Source organism: Lemur catta, chromosome 3 (assembly GCF_020740605.2).
Source record: "Lemur catta isolate mLemCat1 chromosome 3, mLemCat1.pri, whole genome shotgun sequence".
NCBI lineage: Eukaryota > Metazoa > Chordata > Mammalia > Primates > Lemuridae > Lemur > Lemur catta.
Window position 1 is genome coordinate 6,202,856 of NC_059130.1, and position 19,653 is coordinate 6,222,508.

Below are 19,653 nucleotides of genomic sequence, written 5' to 3' on the forward strand. Positions count from 1 at the left end.
TACAGATTAAAGAGTATAGTTTTTATTTTTTATTTGTTTATCTATTTTTCTAGACAGAGTCTCACTCTGTTGCCTGGCTAGAGTGCCATGGTGTCAGCCTAGCTCACAGCAACCTCAAACTCTTGGGCTCATGAGATCCTCTTTGCCTCAGCCTCCCAAAGAGCTAGAACTACAGGCATATGCCACCATGCCAGGCTAATTTTTTCTATTTTTAGTAGAGATGGGGTCTCATTCTTGCTCGGGCTAGTCTTGAACTTCTGACCTCAAGCGATCCTCCTGCCTCAGCCTCCCAGAGTGCTAGGATTACAGGCATGAGCCACCGTGCCCAACCAAGAATATAGCTTTTAAAAAAATTATTATAGTGAGAAGACTCTACTCCAAACTCTAATTGGAAAGCAATGGGAAACAATAAAAGGACAAATATTTTTAATTTTTAATGAAAATAATTCATCATTTGATATCACATCTCTTTCTTTGCATTTAGGGAGTTAGGAAAAACTGCAAAATCCAAGAAAAATACTGCAGCAGGTTTTCAGTTTCATCTGTGTTATAAAGAAGAGTTTGATCAAAAAGTTCACAAACTTTGCAAATGAATAAGCTCCCTAGATTTTCATGTAGTGTAATTTCAATATTTTTATGCAATTCCCAGTTAACCTCCAAATGCTTTCCATCCTTTTATACTAATGTTAATCAAGCATAAAAAATAAGGCTGCCACATCCCGCATCACCCAAACACCTTTATTAGTTTTCTCTGGATATCTTTCGTTTCAAAATAAATTGTGGCGAATACATACAATAGAATACTACTCAGCAACAAAAAGAAAGCTCTATAGACACATTCATCAGCTGTGATGGATCTCAAAGGCTCTGTGCTGTGTCAAAGAAGCCAGTCTGGAAAAATTACATAATGCATGATGTTCCTTTTATGGTATTCTTAAAAAGATAAGACTGTAGTGATAAAGAACGGATCAATGGTTGCCAGGTGTTACGGACTGGGGGAAATGTCACTGTACAGGAGTGACACCTATAGAAGTTAGTGTCATACAACTATTCTCTCTACTGACAGTTGCTGTGATGATTATAAAGAATATATATACCTATTTATATAAATGTCATAATTCAATTTTCTTATAATTTTCAAAAATAAAATTAATTTGAAAAGAAGAAAAGAATTAGTGGATGGTCACTTGAGAGGCCCAATCTGAATTTATATTTTTTAATATATCAGGAAGCATTTTCATTTAAAAATAAATGTATGTTAAAAATACGTTACTTTTTGTTTTTCTGTTTTGTAGAATAAGTATGTTCCATAATGTGATGGCTCTACCTACTTATCATCATTAAGCAAAAAAGTAGTATTTTTAATTTGGCACCATGAAAATATAATCTAAGATCATCTCTAAAATTTCAGCTTAAATGTTCACAATTTCTCTTAATTTCCTCAACTCTGTGAAGGTTCCTTTAAGTATATACTAAACATCCTTTATAAGATAACATGCTACATTTACCCTCCACAGAAAACATGGCTGTAAGGCAGAACTGGTATAAGTACAACGACAGTTGTTTTGCTCTGCTCTGCACAATCTCCTGCCAGTATAGAATTCTGAAGGTCTATTTCTTCCAGGCCTGTCCTACTCTGGTTTATTATCTTCTTGTTGTTTAAATTAACTGTTATTGGCAGTCAACTGGTCACTCAGGATTTTTTAATTTAAACAGGTGATGTGGGTTTAAAGATAATGTAAATAATTCCACTACTCATAAAACAGATAGGAGATACTTCAATTGCCCTACTAGATAAAATAAAAAATAAAAGAACATTTTTTTTTCTTTTTTTTACCTGTGGACCTGGATCACCACTCTCACCTTTGGCCCCAGCTGAACCAGGTCCCCCCTGTGGAGAAAAACTCAGGATATAATACTTTAATTTACCAATTCCCTAACCACTTTGATCCTACCACTTTCATATGAAATAAATAAACATTATTTAAAATATATTTAATCCTATTAATATCTTATTCATACAATAAAATGTTCAAGTCCTTTGATTAAAGTATATCTCTTCTCAGCATACTAATGGTATTCCTGTCTATGAACTATATTTAAAGGTCTATATTTTATGTTTAACTATACAGAAGCCAAACTCATCAAATCGTATTGAAATTTTCTTTAATGGATATCCCATGAGACACTTATGATGATAAGGTACTGTGGTGTAGTACTAGAGTAACACATTTTTTACCAAATCAGGTATGCACTGAATCAATTTATATTATACAATAAGAATTTGACAAAATGTTACTGTTTTTATACTCAGATATTTCTTAGACACTGAATTGTATAGCAATAAAATGGCAAGAACAAATGCTTTTGCTATCATTATAATTGTTCTGAAATAATGTCAAAGCATTTTTTTCCCAGATTGGTTTGTTTTTCCCCCTGGGAATCAGTCTTTATAACAAACATCTCTTAAAAACATTTACATAATTTAAAAGTTGCAACTAGGACGTGGCACCTTAACTAAAAAAATATACAAAATTGCTTTCTAAAGGAGTTGTGAGTTTTAAAAATAAATACTAGGCCATTCATATCCCCAAAACACTTTAGAAAATTAAAAGTGAACATGGTGATTATAGTTACTTCATGCTGAAGTACTATGTGTGTTTAAAACGTTTCTGATTTATTTAAATCCATACACTTTCTATTAAATTGTGCATTGTATAAAAGTATTATATAACAAAGATTAAGTTATGCTAAGTTTGGAAATGTTACCATCTATAGCCTTCCAGTGGCTCCAAAGTAAAAAATAACTGTTGATATGACTCCCAAGAAATACATAAAGTCAAGTAATATGAATTTTCTAATCTTAAAAATTAGAAGAATGATGACTTTTAACCTCCTAATCACGAATTCTTGCAACTAAATTACTGTAAGAGAAAAACTACATTAAATCAGATTATTATATATCTGAATTGAATGCAATTACAGAGCACTCAAATTTATTTTTAATTAACTGCATTATACCCTCTGTATATAAGCAGTACCTACTCAACATTATTACACAAATAATTAACATATTAATGATAAATATATAAATAAAAATACTAATGAATAATAAAACATTAACACTCAATTACTGAAAATAATTACTTTGCCCAAACCCTTATTCAAAAAATTGTCACACAAACTTGACAGTAACAGAACAGGAAAAAAATACTATTTTCTACATTTCCTGTATATTTTATGTTATAGTCCTCCATTTGTTTGTAAAAATATTTGTATAAAATAATTTTTCATTGGAAAAATGTACATTTTTATGTCGAAGTATTGATGTAGACTTTCTTTTCTAAGTCTGAATGTATACAATATTTTTAGACTCTATAATTAACATATTTGAAAGACTAATAATTTGATATTTTGACATAAACATCAAACATGCATGTTTTGGAAAAAAATACAAGAGATAATGTTGAAAAAAATATGACTTTTTTCTCTCAATACCTACCTTTCATATTTAAGGAAGTTAAAACTTTCCATAACGAAGAGCTAAGTAGAAAAAATTAATCTTGGCTATAACATTGAGAACGTGTACACAGTTGTCAATGTTTTCTCTTTGCCAACATATTGTGGAAAACTGGCCCTTAATGGCTATTTGGTAAAAACAAGAACTACTAATACAATGTGCATCTATTAGTTTTGCTTATCACTGCCCTTAGCCTCTATAGATCCATTTGCTTGTGTTGTTAAGATAATAAATAATGAAATTCCTTTGGATAATCCAGTTTCAGAGATCCTTGACTGATATTTGAAATTCTATAATATATGGCAGTGTTTCCCAAACATAGTTGGCCATAGGAATCAACCTGGTGCATGCATTAAAAATATAGTTCCTAGTCCCAAAACTGAACCTACATCAGAGTCTCAAGTTCAGGGCTCCAGGAATTCTTATCCTTAATAAAATACCAAGGTAACTGTTCTCCCCCCAAATTTTGTAGAACAGTAGCATACTGCTTACTTTCCTCAATTATGTAAATTTAAGTCACTAACAAGCAATTAAATGTTGACTCTATTTCCTCATTTGTTAAGTGTCATAGAATCTTCCATATTCCTTATCATATTTTGAAAAGCAGAACAGTAAAAGTACATGATAAACACTTGATAATGTGTTTAGAACTGTGTGTAATTTAAATTATGTGAAACATCTTATCAGAACATATGTCCTACATGAGCTCATAGGATTGAATGTAGAGTCCTTCAAAATACACAGTGTTATGAAATTTCAAGACTGAATTAGGAAAATATGTTTATGGAGAACTACATATCAAATGCTTGAATAAAATACATTAAGAAAACTATCTGTCCTCCTAATATGATCAGTAAAGCAAATTAAATGATTAGAAGACTAAGTAGTTGATTTACATTTGAACACTATAGTTTTGTTATAAGTATCTACTAAGTACATCACAGATAAGATTTTAACTTTCAGAGTAATACAGCCTATAAATAGATTTATTTGCATAAAACATACTGAAAGCAGATGAAATCATATGAAAGTATAGTAGGAACAGCTGTTTATATTGAAAATTAAATAGTTAAAGAAGAAATTATTTATTCCATTAATTCTAAAATATATGAGAATCCTGGTTTGAATCCTACCATGTTCTTTCCTCAAGAAAAAATATGGTTTCAAAAGTATCATTGTGTTTTTCATGTACACTGTTTAATGTTTGGTAAATTTCAGTATATTTGAAGATATTTTAGAAAAACTATTTGAATTACCTTAGCTTGTTATCATGCTTGTCAGGAAAAGATAATACATTGTCATTTTACAAGAGTCTCTAAAAGAAAAAATAATTTTTCTAATATCCGAAGCATCTCATGGCATATGGAAACAATTTGCAGTTTAAACCAAGTATCTTGCTTGCCCCTAAGATTGTGTAATGATTTTCCCTGGCCTCAAATATATTTTTTAAATGAAAATTCTGTTTAATATAATTAAATCTTGAGAATTTAATGTAAAATTACATTTTGGTAACTGGATAATAGGCAAATAATTGATAATTGTAGTTTGAGATTAATAGTTTGACATGGGACTCAATTATATTTTTTTATTTTATTTACTTGATTTAAAACTTTTCATTGAATCCTTTTCATACTGAAAACTTAATTGAAAGAGATTTTTTTTTTAATGAAAGCAATAACATGAATAGATATAGGCATACTATTTTTCACCAGCCAGAGATACTCACAATACCTAGCAGAAGTTGTACAGGGAACTACTAATGTGGAAATTTTAAAATACATTATTTTTTTTGGGTAACCTACCACAGGACCTGGTCTTCCAGTTAGACCCATTGGGCCAGGTGGGCCCCTCAGAGCAATCTAGAAAATAAAACATATCAAGTTCAGTAATGTGCCCCTGGAAGAGCATATTAAAGCACAATATTCATCTGCACAAACTGTCCTTAAATAACACATGATCAATACAGGTATAATAGCTACATGCTAGAAAGAGTGCCAGGTTACAGGAGAATTACAAGTTTCTAGAATGGCAAAAGATCTAAATAAGGATCAGACATTTTTTACACTGTTTTAACTTATATACAGTATTATAACGTATATAGTTATGATTTAATCAATAATAAACTTTAAGAGATTTTAGAACAAATCTGACAATATTTGATAATTTTCTATTCTGAATTTACTTCAGAATAATATATAGTCTTTTTCTTTTAAATGTATAGGCACAATTCTCATATAAAATATTTTTAGAGGTGAACAATTTGAGGTTTAAGTAAAATTCTTCTAGGAATAGTTTAGGAAAAATTATAATAACAAAAGCCAGACAGCACAAAGCAAAATTGGTCAGGATGTGTTATGATAATATGTGCCTTTAACAAATCTCAAATGTAATGCTATACAGAAGAATATATTTATTTTGTATAATCATAGGCATAATAAATGGATGACATGCACTATTGTTACACTGAATATTAGAAATGTGAAATTAGCATACTTGAAAAGCTGAAACACACAGTACAAAAGATAAAAATTTGATAGATGTTAAATTAGTATGGTGTGCTATTTTCAAATATTAGAGAGCTCAAAAGATGAATACTTAGATTTATCACAAAAGATATCAAAAATAATACTGTAATAGAAATAAATGCAAAATCATATTAGAAAGGTGCACAAGATGAAAACAGCAGGATCTCCAAAGTTTCACTACTGACTCACCATGAGATTTTTGACAATACACTTCTTAATCCTTGAGATTAAATATCTGAAAAATTGGAATTATAATGCTTGCTACCTATTTTTCAAGTAGGTTAAGAGGACTAATAAAATGAGGAATTCAATGGCCTCATAAAATATTTAAGTTCAAATAATTTACCTTAAAATTGTTCAAAATAATGTAATTTATAAAATAAATGGTAGAAATAACTGGTGAATTATTTTAAATATTTTTAGATATCTATCATGCCAAGTTCTAATAAACAAATATTTAAAATTTTCATTATCATCATACATAATGTAACCAAATAATGATATCTTTTTAGATTAACAGACTTAGGAAATACATATACAATATTAAGAGTGAATTACAGTCTTCACTTATGTTTTCAGATATTTTATACATGCATAAATTCATGATGATGAATAAAAAGTTATTCCAGAAATGATTTATATTGGTTAGGAAGTGGATAACCATATCCGTACCAACCATATATCCTTCATTTCCTTCTTCCTTAAAAGGAAAACCGATACTATGAATAAAAGTATTATATGACTTTCAATTGCTTTCTCGTCCATTCTTAAGTTTCTCATGTACATTTTAGTTGCAATGAAGTTAATTAAAAGACACAAATGTAATTATATGTTTTATAACTCTACAGATAGTGGAAGCTTTCAACTGACAAAGAGTTTTAAACTGAAGATGTGTCCAAATTAACTGAATTTTGAAAAAATGTTATAGATTATAAGTATTAAAGTTTTGGATATACATTTGAAGGTTACTTTCATATACACAAAACTCTAAGATATTTATAATAATTTTCTGGATTATTTGAGATATCTTAAATAATTCAGAAAATTAAGAGGAACAAATTTATGTCAAACTTTATTCTCTTAATTATCTTAAGTCATCAGTTATTGACATGCATTAGCAGAGTAAAACTAGATGTGAAAGATAGGAAGTATTAGTTGTAAATCATCAATTTTGAAAAAAAAAAAATAGAAATTTTGTGTGTTGTGGTGGGAGACTGCCAGAGTTATATATGGTAATATTGCAGGTGTCAGTTCTTTAACTATAATATTCAGTTAATAAATGCCACCACTGGAAAAATACATATAATTTTAGCATGTTTCCAATTATATAATCAGTATACTATTCAGAAATAAGTGTCCTGTTCATAATGGTAGTATCTTCCATACACATACAAACATACACACACACACACATACACACACACATACACACACACTTGACACGGAGTCAGTTTACAGTAATACATCTTTATCCTTTCTTACCCGAGCTTGCTGAAGAATTGCCTGAGCCTGAGCTTCCTGAGCAGAGATGGTTGGTCCTTTGGAACCATCACCACCATAACGAAACTTGGAAGAGAGATAACATAAATAAACTCAAAATTAGCCGTTATCAAATATGTCAAATTTGGTGCCTTGGTCACTAGATAAAAACCACTTACTTGAAATGATGGGATTTTATTAAAGTCCAAAATCCATAATGTCGTGAGACCTAGATTATTTTTCATTTTTCTTCTACCTCTTATAGAAGTTTTCTACCCTATATGTTCTCATTTGTAGAGGAAGAGACTGGAAATTCTTTTCCAATTTTAAAATCTATAATCTCTGAACCTCTGGAATCAACCCTCATGACTTTTTTATCTGTACAAATATTACCCACATTATTGATTCATTTGTAAACATTCTAAATGTACTAAGTTCAGTCATGGTTATAGATCAATCTCTATTTTGTTTATCAAAACTTTTGGAATCTTCATGAACACAGATGAAATTTTCCTTGAGATATGTTTATTTTGTTCACCCATTCTTAAGTAATTATATTATAAAATAGATTCTTGCTATTATTACCCCATAAAATTCTAAAGATCTATTCTAATTTTAACTCTAAACGCAGCACGAGTCATTTTTTTCACTCTAAATAGTTATTTCTTGAAACTTTACTGCATTTAAACTGATAAATACATTTTTTCCCAGAGCACTAGGCCAACAAAAACTTTGCGAAGAAATCTTATGGTAAAGCAAATAAGTTTTGAGTAATAAAAACTGACACAATAGATGTATCTTCTTTAAAAAGATTCAACTACAATCTATATAGTGATAAATAGTATAGTAATATTTTGTAAAATAACATATTAAATTCCTGTTAATGATATAACTCAGTATAAACCACATGACTATTAATATTAAGAAAAATTCTTTTGCCCAAAGTGTAATCAAATAATAAAACCTTAATTCTAATGTATAGAGTGATATTTACCAGAATTTTGTTTGGTAAAATTTCCTTTAAGTTTTACAAGCTCAAAGGCTGCTTGATTTCAAGTATCTCTACCTCACAGAATGGATTTCAGTTGACTGCTCTGTAATATAATTCAACAACATTTTTCAGAAATAAGATGACAAGATATCAAGTCATCTTTATAACAATAAAAAACATACCGGTAGCATCAACATGGTGCCAGGAGGACCAGGCAGACCATCAGCCCCTGGTAAGCCAGGACGTCCTGGGGGGCCCTAGATAAATAAATGAAATAATCAAAATAAGTAAAAATAAAACAATAAAATTTATTAGAAGTAAAATAACACAAGTCTACATTACCTAATTTGCATTTGCCCTCTCCACCTAATTTAATCTCCTTTTAGTGAATATGCCTAGAAAGGATTGTATTTCATTGCACTAGCTTTAGATAATTTTAGTAATGCTTGGTTATTAATGTATAATCAAATCATGATATGAATCTTGCTCAGAGATTATTTATAGCCTTAAACTGTGTAACACAATGAGTTCATACATATTTGGGGGAAGTCAGTGTGAGAAAAACAAGTAATTCAAGTTTGGTTTTTACAGTTAAATAATAACAGAATTTAACTAAATAATAAAAGTTTTATTTAAAATTAAGGAATAAGTTTAAGGTATATTTAAGTATTAAACAGATACTTAAGTATTATTTATTTAATAGATTATTTAAATAGATAATTTAAGTAACTATTGTCAAGATAGATACTTGAAAATAATTACTAATCTTCACATGTTAATTTCAATCATAGATAATCACTAATTTATTCTGAATGCTTACTGATGAAATACACTCAGAGTGTGTATATATGGAAGCATATATGCATACACATGTAGAAGTTTACCCGTGACTGTGGTGTCTAGAAATCCAAGTTCTGTATGTGACTACAGGGATTATTAAATATATAAAGTATGCACCTGTGCATGAGTATGTGACTCATAGATACAGTCTTTCAATGTAAGGAAACACTTCTACATAGCTCAGTCATTCTTGAGAGAGAGGGGGAAAATTCTAAAATTAATCAATAACTGGATACAAAAAGATACAACTCAAACGATGCACTTGATATAAAAAAAAAATGCAGCAGCACTTTTCAAATGTGAATTTCTTATAAAAGTTAACTCTTCGAAAAAAGCTAACATTGATTCTAGACTTGTAAGATTATATTTCATGTAAAATATTATATAGAGAGATTTTCTACAGTCTTTATATAACTGTTAAAGTAAATTCCAAAATGGCTTCTATAAACAAATCACTATGTTAAATACTAACAAATCTAGCTCAATAGGTAAAATTTCTCTTTAATAAAATATTTTCTAAATATGTAACATCACTTGTATATATTTGTTAAGGCACACTGTAAAGAGATGAGTTTATAACAAAAAATAGGGTTTTAAAGTCAATAAATTACAGAATACAAAGAGGTCATGAAAATATGGTGGAATTTAAAAATAAGAAAATATAAACTGAAGTGACTGATTACAAATAAATGTCTCTGTCAAATTGTATAGGTGAGATTAAGAAAGCAGACCATGTAAGAAAAACTAGTCTTATAAATTTTATTTTAAATAAAAAATTATGCAGTGTTTGCATAATATACTACTCATGTCATTTAACTTTAAATAGCTCTCAGCCAGACTAGGATTTCTCAAATATTTTAAAATCTTCCTTCCTTAAAATTTAAATTATAAAGACTTTTTGCCTTCTTTAAATTGAAAATATATAAAAAGTATAAGCCATTTGTATCACTGATCTGCTATTTTTAAAAGAGCAAAAGAAAAAACACAGCACAAAGTTATTGGCTACACAAGGATGAGAAAAAAAGGGGAAAATATTTTACAAGAAGAGTTTGGAGAAACTCAAAACAATGAGATATTTCACCAGGTAATCCAGGACTTGACCTTCAAAGTAGACTTTGGGTTGATTAACTCATTCTAACAGCATCAAACTAAATATCAGTGGGAATGACTGGAAAGTATGTCTGGAATTCAAATTTGAAGAATGGAATCTAATAAGTTCATATCAATACAGAAATCAGCTGAGAACAAATGTTTGCTTACTAATTCTACCAAAGATAAATGCACATTCCTTACCCTCACTTGAAAATAATAGTTTAAAAAGTTAATCGAAATGTGCAACATTGATTTCATAGCCTTCTCATCCATACCCCGCCCACCTCCAAAAAGGGTAACGTGTTAAATTCGTGGAATATTTTTAAAATCTTTTAATCTGTGTTCCATGTTTTTGTAAGAAGATACCCTTTCACTCACCCTATCGCCGGGATCACCAGGGGGTCCAGAGGGGCCTTGGAGACCTGGAGGACCCATAAGACCCTGTAGAGAAACACACCATAAACTGAGTCAGATTCCTAATCTCACTAGTTCTCAGGCAAATTCATCTTACTAAAATCAAATAAGAATTCATTTATATTCATAAATATACACTTGTCTCCTAAACAACTGGCCTATTTCTCTTCCTCTGAAAAGACATCATATAGAAATCACTTTGTAGCTAGCTCCTCCTCTCAGAAAGGAGGCAAACATTCCAAGAAAAACAGGAAAGGAGAGCATGCCAATATAAAGTCCCTGAGTATTGGGACTGGGAATTGGTTCCCAGTTCTTACTAAAGAAATGGTACCCTCATAAAATTAGATCTCAAAAATAGACAGCAAAATTGAAAATGTAGACATCATTTAGCTTGGAGCCATTTTTATATTTTCTTTTATAAGTAAAAGTATTTAAAGGTATCAGTATCATATATTATTTCAGGTGGCAAGAATTTAATTGATGCCACAAAAAGAGGATGTCTTACAAGGTCCTATCAGTACAGCCACCTGAGAATAAACACACCAAGTAACATCAGCCTCAGCAGGAAATCAATGGAATCTGATAATCCCTCCATACGGATGTATAGAGGAGGCAGCTACAGTCTACCTAGAATTCCCAATTCCATTCATTGAGCTGTAACCATACCTCTGCAATATAAATAAGCACGGCTTTTCTTCACTGTTACAATTTTCAGGTGGAAAGATGAAAATGAGGTTAGAAGATGCAGAGATATTTAAGCAACAAAAATATTTAAAACAAAATTTAATTCCAGTGCACTTAAAAGAATATCACTTGAATAGACATCTTAGAAGGCAGTTCAATGCTACCAGCTCCTCTGAATCAATGTTTTCTCTATAATACTCAAATTAGTCTAAAATATGCAAATTAAAATGATGTGACAGAAATCTTATATCTGAATATAAAAAAATAAAGATAAAAGCCATCATAAAACATTTACATACTGCAGGTCCTGCTGGCCCTGGTGGTCCTTCAACAAGCATTCCCTATAATAAAAAAGGATAAACATCTTTACCAAGGAAATATAACCCTCAGTTTATTAACTAAGTCACTGTAAGAAAGAACTATATCATTGCATGTTAAAAAGTGAATTGTCTCTTCTTACCATATAAAATCAATTACAAACATTTTTGCATAGGGAAAGGAAGAAATTTAAAATGAGGGAAAACATACTCCCTGTCTTCAGAGAATCTGTGAACTAACTGAAGAGAAAATAAATATTACGGTAAATAATATTACAGAGGAGAATATACAAAGTGCTCCCAAGAAGGGTAGACAACACATTCTCTCAAGTTTTCCCTAGCACCCAGAATAATCCCTGGCACAAAGCAGGAACTTAGTAAGTATGTGCTGTGTGAATGAATGAATGGAAGTGACACTTAAACACTTTAATTCAAGGAATTGGAAGAAAAGTCCCGTTAAAAGAAATATAGATAAATGTGAGATAAGCTCTTAATAAGCAAAAGAATATAGTACTCTTTCAGGATAAGAACTCAATTCTAAAAGATTTATGATTTTACTGCAACTTTAGACTGCTGAAAATTGTAAAGTCATGTTAAAAGGTGGTTGTAAAATTTTCTAATAAGAACTGATTCATCCTGAAAAAATATTTTTAAAGCCTTTGGTGGGCATGGCATGATTTTGGAATAATGGAATAGATAGCCAATCTGGTCCTTAAAACTGTATCTTTTTTATCTTTATATTTATTCTCTCTCTTTTTCAATTTTTATGCCCATGAAATTTCTGAAGTGTTTTTCATGTTGACCATGAAGCAAACTGTTAAATAAATATACTACTTTTAGTTCTAACACAGTTTTCCCAAGTTTCTGATTAGGGGAAAGCAATAGTAAAATTGTTTCCTAGTAAGAATTTTTCCTTGCCAATATCATGAGTAGTAATAACATTAATATAAATTTTAAAGAATCAATTTTGGAGTGAATAAGAGTTTTTTTTCCATGGATTAAAAGGAAGTGAATTTTAAAAAATATTTTTATATTATTGCAGGATGCAATTTGGATATGTAACAAATACGTATCTGTGTCAAATAACATATTCCTAATAATGTCAAGTTACAGAGATTAGAGGAAAAAAATCATTGAATTGAAAGCTAGAAAAGCTAAATTCCTGTTATATATTAATGGCCAAACATTTAAAACCTCAAGAAAGTTATTAAAACCCTTTAGATCTCAGATTCCTTAGGTTTAAAATGAGAGAATTCAACAACAACAAAAAAATCTTAGCCATTTTCAAATTCTGAAATTGTGTATATCTATAATGTTTTGGTTTACTGAAATTCCACTTCTCTAGAAAGGGTCTTATTAACTTATTTATTTGTGGCAAATTATAAACATTTGGAAACCAGGATTGCCAATGTTAATACATGAACATACATAAAAACTGAATGTGATGATGGTTCATAATATAAATTTAACAATTTTACCAACCTTTGACATGCATTTACACCGGTACTTACGGGCTCAACCACTGCTGGCTCTCCTTTCTGTCCTTTTTCTCCATATGCACCGTGGCCATTTATCTGTTGAGTGAAAAATTCAAAACAGCCTCAATCTCTGTAAGTTAATAAGGCCATTTCCATTTTTAAAAAGGAATTTTAGTAATCTAAACATATTTAAAACAACCTATTAAAATGTGTTTTTTTTTTAAATACAAACCTTTTAAAGGTTTAAATAGGGGAAAAAAATAAAAAGGAAAGCATAATAAACATTAATACTGAATCTTGAAAGAGATTCTGCTTCTTAAAAACACACTACAAAAAGATAAATGTATCTATCGACCTCAATTATTACTCCAAAGCATTAAGAAATGTCATCAAATTAAGTTTAATGAAATAGTCTAAAAATCAGAAATTAGACTTGCTACTCAGAATAACAATGACTATATTTTAATCTTATTAATGTTAATAAATTTTTGATGCAATTCTTTTTAAGATTGTATTTTTCCAGTAGTATGGCCAGATATACAACTGCTGAAGATTTCCATATGGAAGAATCTATTAAGGTGTTATAATTAGTGACAAGTATTCATAATTTACATAAGAACTCAACCTATATTTTAACCCTGAAACATCAATATGAACATGACAATATCTCCAAAATAAGACACACAGTGACACAGAGCGTAATGTCAACTTACGCTTGTTTCTGTAATATCAGTTTCTGCCGGTACACCTGGACCAAATTCTTCATTAGGGGGGCTTGTTGGTTTATCTTCATATTCTTTATATTCATAAAAATCATATTCGCCTAAATCTCCATCTACCAGAAGATCAGAGTCCCTGTCGTCTATATCTTTGTTTTCATATAGTGTATCCTCTGAATTTTTCCTCTGGGAATCATAATCCTCTCCAGTTAGATATTCTTCAGCAAATACTTCTTCAACTGGATTTGGCTATTAATTTAAGTTGCAAGGAATTGGAGAACACGAAGTTTACTGTTAGTAAAGCAAGGTAAGCATTTGGAATTACAGTTTGATGAGAAGCAATTGTATTCAAGCGACTCTAAAGGCCTAGAAGGGTAAGCTTTCAGTATTACTGAAAGAAATACATTTGTACATTGGCATGTACAAAGAGATATTGCTTTCAAAGCACTTTTCCCAATAAACTGCAAATATTCACATGGAGTCAACATGTGTATTTGCTTGTTCCATTGAAAAAGAACTTGTTAGTCAACTTGATATTTAGAGTTTAATATTTGAACAACAAAATATGCATATAGAAAAAGCTTTGCTTAATTTTTAAATCTCACAGAACATTATTATAGAATACACTTGCTCTACATGATAAGCCATGTAAGTTTGACTCTCATCCTATTAATAAAATTATAATGCAAACATAAATTGAGATTTATCATTGCAATGATTATGCAGAGTATTTCACATGTAGGGATGTAGTATTTAGACAAAGCAGTCTTTAAAGTAAATAAAATATAAATTATAGTTCTCAAAATTTAAGACAATGAAATATAACATATCACTGTACAATCTTATGAAGAATAGGGAATAAATGTTAACTTAAAAGTAAAAGTTATATGAATAATACTTCCTCAGAGATATAGAAAATAAACCTGATATAATTTTCTTTTTCTCATAAGTAATTCCTCAACAATAGAATAAATTTGAATCACATTTATTATGTTAATTTTGTTCTTATTTTGATTTTGATGATGTTCAAATCAATTTATATTGCTCCTTTTTAAATTTCATTTTGAAAGTAACTTCCATGATATAGTGAGTCTAGATCATAGAGCAATATTGAATAAATAAGTAGTATAACATAAAATCATGTGAATGAAAATATGTGGCTAAATGATTAATGTAGCAATTTTTAAAATAAAATGTCCAGTAACCATAATATGGATATTTTAAGACTCTTAGATTAGGAATATATACTGTCTATAGAGGTTGCATATTTTCTTTCATCAGAATATTATTATAGTCATTGCTGTGAACTAAAAAGCTGGATGAATTTGAGTACGTAGATAAATATCTCGAATCAATATATTCATTTTTGGAAGACTACTAATTTAAACTAAAAGAAACTTAAAATCCATTCTCACCCTAAATTTTTACTATTCTAAGTTTTGTGTTTGCCTGTAAAGCACTGTTTATTTATCTCAATGGGACACATTTTATATAAATTTTCTGATAACTATATTACTCACATAGTCATTATATTCATTTTCTGATAAAATTATAAAGAGATGTATGCCAGATATTTAACAAAGTTAAACTAAATCATATGCTGACTTTTTAATGATCAGAATGCATGTGCAATATGAAATTCGGTAAGATTTATTTTTACCTATATATAAATATTTTCATAGAAAATAATAGCAAGGTTAAGATAAATTTTAACAATAATTAACATTACGCTCCTAACAAGTTTGAAAATGTAGGCAGGATGAGGAGGCTAACGCCTGTAATCCTAAAACTCTGGGAGGCTGTGGTGAGAAGATTGCTTGAGGTCAGGAGTTTGAGACCAGCCTGAGCAAGAGTGAGATCCGTCTCTACTAAAAATAGAAAAAATCAGCCAGACATGGTGACGTGCCCCTGTAGTCTCAGCTACTGAGGAGGCTAAAGCAGGAGGATCACTTGAGCCCAGGAGTTTGAGGTTGCTGTGGGCTAGGCCGATGCCACGGCACTCTAGCCCAGGCGACAGAGCAAGACTCTGTCTCAAAAAAAAGAAAAAGAAAATGTAAATAGTTATTAAAATGCACTAATGCTACATTTTCTCCAAACGCTTGCTGTCATGAAAATGCATGATTATTTGTCAGATGAAATAAATTTTAATTGTATCATTTCATGATACAATTTTCACTTTAGAGGATTCCTCACAGAAGGATCATGTTGTGAGCACCCTTCGTCACAACATGTTGAAAAGCTTGCTTAATTACAAGAGCAATCAACAAAATGTTGACAAGCCAATTCAGTCTGATCAATTTAGCATTTGCATGAAGCGAAGAGTCATGCAAAACCTGAATTGAAACTGATTTCAAATGAACTGTTTTTAATAATAGTGAACCAATGCTATTGTTTCTCTTAGTAAAAGAAAAAAAAAAATCAGACGTTTGAGAGATTATAGATTTTTCCAGAGTGAAGTATATTAAAATATATTACAGACTTTAAAAAGTTGGCCTGTGTTTAATACCATCAATGGGTATTAATTACCTCATTTGATCCAGATACACGCCTAGGAGCTTCTGTCTGATAGCTTTCCATTGTTCCATAGTTGTAATCTTGAAAATCATCAACAATATTTGCCTAATGATAAATTCAGAAGAAAGACAGTTAGTAAACATGTAAAGTAATCCCAAATATATGGAAATCATGATTTAATTGGGTTATAGTATTAGCCAAATGAGTATTTATCTAGTTGGGTTAAGACTATGACTCATCATCAGAGATCTTCCAGCTTATCTAGGATAGATCTTGATTGCTTTTTCTTGGCTACCTTTACCCCTAGTTTGGCTTTTGCTGATGCTTGATAACTTTTCTTCTTCTTGGATGAAAATTTTTCAGATTTGGGGGGTGTAAACTTTTTGGACTTTTCCTTTGAGTTAGTGGCCACTGTCCTCGTCTTCTTTTTGAAATTGGATTTCTTTTTCTGTAAAATGTGGTGAAAGATGGAATGGAAAACATAAATAAAGTGAGAAGGGAAATAAAGAGCACGGATGAAAGGAAGGGTAAGCAAAAGTGAAACAGGCATCGTTCTTCAGGACAGCTACTGTCAAATAAAAACCACAGTTATTGGTTCAGAGAAGTAAGACGAATGAAAGGTTTATGATAAGTGTGAGGAATAGTCAAAATAAGGAACCACAGGATGATGAACAGCAGGACACCACAGATAAAGGCACTGCTTTGTTTTTACCTCCGTTTGTGCTATTGTCTCCTCAGTTACAGGGGGTCCCTCTGTTACACTCTCAGCCTCTTTATATTCTGCTTCCCCATACTCATAGTCATATTCGATTAAATCCTCAGGTGCATACTACATTGCAAAGGAAAAAATATCAGGCAATGTTGTTAGTTGCAAGTAATACTATTAACAAGGTGGGAGTCATCTTAACTATTACTTGTTGTAAAAGTTAAGAGACAAGGAAATACTGTTATTTAAAGTCATTTTATATTACATAGAAGTATTATACTGTCTTATACAGAGTATAATAACATAGGAGTAACAAAGCACGCATCCTATGTGCAGAATAGTGGTTAGAATCTTGAGAAAACTAAAAGTTTTGAATAATAATTCAAACTTTTAATTAATGAATGTTAATTCAAATATAGCAATTATGTACTTGGACATAGCTGTCAAATATTCGTTTTACTTCTGATTTGTGAAAATTCCTGCCCAGTGTTCCCCTATGAGTTTTTACATCATTAATGGGTACTTTTTTTATTATTAAACTACATGTTTGAAAATAAAATGTGGAAAGTATTCTTTTCAAGTACAAAAGGACTTTCATATCTATTATGAGATAGGAAAGGGGAGAGAGGGAGGGAAAGAGGAACATGAAATAAGTCTAGATTCCATTTGAAACTCTAATCAATGGAAAAATAAAATCTTAAATGTATTATCTAAGATCAAAATGTGCACAAAATAATTGAGACATTAAAAGATTTAAAATTAAATATGCTTATAACTAACACATTATTTCTATCTTTGAAATTATTGCTTTTTTTCTTTACTGAAAAAAGATAATACCGCTTGGGCATCTTAAACTACTTAAACCGAATTCGCATTAGAAAATAGTATTTTATATTAGATTTTTTGGTATTGAAAGAACAAAATTGGGGAGAGGTATGTTTCCTAACAGAGGAAGGTAAAAGATAATCATACCTATTGAATGATAAGAAAAATAATATGTTTAACTCCAAAGCTAAATATCTTTACAAAAATTATAATTTTTAATCAAGAATGTAGATATTATGAAATATAAATAAATCTTGTTTTAATCAAAATAGCTAAATACACTAAGATCATAATAGCATAAAAAATTAAGTAGCAAACAAGCTGAAACTCTAAAATATATACATATAGATGCTAAAAGCAACCTATATATATAAAATTCCTTAAGTACTGTATTTGGTAATATTCCAATTATGTCCCAACTGGACCTCTCTTCTCTAATGTCTTTTAATCTGCCAGCAAAATAACTGTTGGCCACAAATCTTTTAGAAAATTGTGATCAGAGTGCCCTCTAATAAACTCTATTAGGTATAGCAATGAAAATGAATGCCAATTTCACAAAGACATAATGATACATATCCAAAACTGATCCTGTGGCAACAATATTATACATCTTGTCCTTAATGATACCTCCCCACTAGAGTGAAGTTTTCTAGATGATTCAGCTGAAGGTCATATTGATATATTAACTATAAACACAGACATGCCTTTAGTGTTCTTTAAGAGTGTAAAAACTCCAATTTAATATAATTAATAAACAGATTTATAATTTTATCCCTCTAGAAATAGCTTCATTATCAATGAATATACATTAGAAGTAATTCAACAAAGCTTTATTTTTATTAGAAATTATATAGAATTTGGTAAAATAGAAAAGTGTATATATATATATCACTTTAAGTATTTCCATTATATCATACCCTTGCAAACAAAACAAAATGCCAACTATTTCCAGGAAATTTAATTTAAGCATTATTAATAACATTATTAAGTAAATAAAACAAGTATCAAACTTAGCTTCATATTAAATAGACATTTATGGAGACTGAATATTATCTACTGAGCAATTTTTCTGAGTTATAGTCACCAATGTTGGAATAAGAAATATTGGATTTCTATAACTACCAGCTGCCACCTTGCAGTAAAATGTGAAAAAAAAAAAAGATTTTCCAGTTTATTTTATGCTTTAGAATTTTAAAATTAGGCAGACTTTCAGAATCATGTATATTTACAATGAATTTTAAAAACATAAAAACAATAAGTAAAGGTATAAAGGACTAATTTTAAATATGGACAATTTAAATGCATTTTAAGTTGCTATTTAGGCATATATATAAACTTGCGCCAAAGTAGCCAATTAACTTTATATCATGTTTTTTTCTTGCAGGAGGAAACCTCTTCTAACCTCCATAATTCTCTCTCTTTTTTTTTTTTTTTTAACGCTTTCCAAATGAAAACAAACCAGACTGGCTGTGGAAGAATGGAGGAACTAACATGCTCACCTCCTCAGGCACTAAAGTGCATCTTTAATCTCTTAGAGTTTATTCAGGAG

At 30.1% G+C, this 19,653-nt stretch overlaps 1 protein-coding gene across 1 annotated transcript in view; it reads right to left on the reverse strand.

The window, feature by feature from the left end:
- The window catches only part of COL11A1 (collagen type XI alpha 1 chain), a 199,027-nt gene that overhangs the window by 118,085 nt on the left and 61,289 nt on the right, over positions 1-19,653 (reverse strand). The window contains exons 6-15 of the mRNA XM_045546650.1: positions 17,286-17,402; positions 16,586-16,678; positions 14,054-14,308; positions 13,374-13,436; positions 11,845-11,886; positions 10,826-10,888; positions 8,698-8,772; positions 7,528-7,611; positions 5,323-5,379; positions 1,838-1,891 (exon numbers count right to left, since the gene is read on the reverse strand). Of these exons, the coding sequence (XP_045402606.1) occupies positions 1,838-1,891; positions 5,323-5,379; positions 7,528-7,611; positions 8,698-8,772; positions 10,826-10,888; positions 11,845-11,886; positions 13,374-13,436; positions 14,054-14,308; positions 16,586-16,678; positions 17,286-17,402 (903 nt within the window). The remainder of the gene's footprint in view (positions 1-1,837; positions 1,892-5,322; positions 5,380-7,527; positions 7,612-8,697; positions 8,773-10,825; positions 10,889-11,844; positions 11,887-13,373; positions 13,437-14,053; positions 14,309-16,585; positions 16,679-17,285; positions 17,403-19,653) is intronic.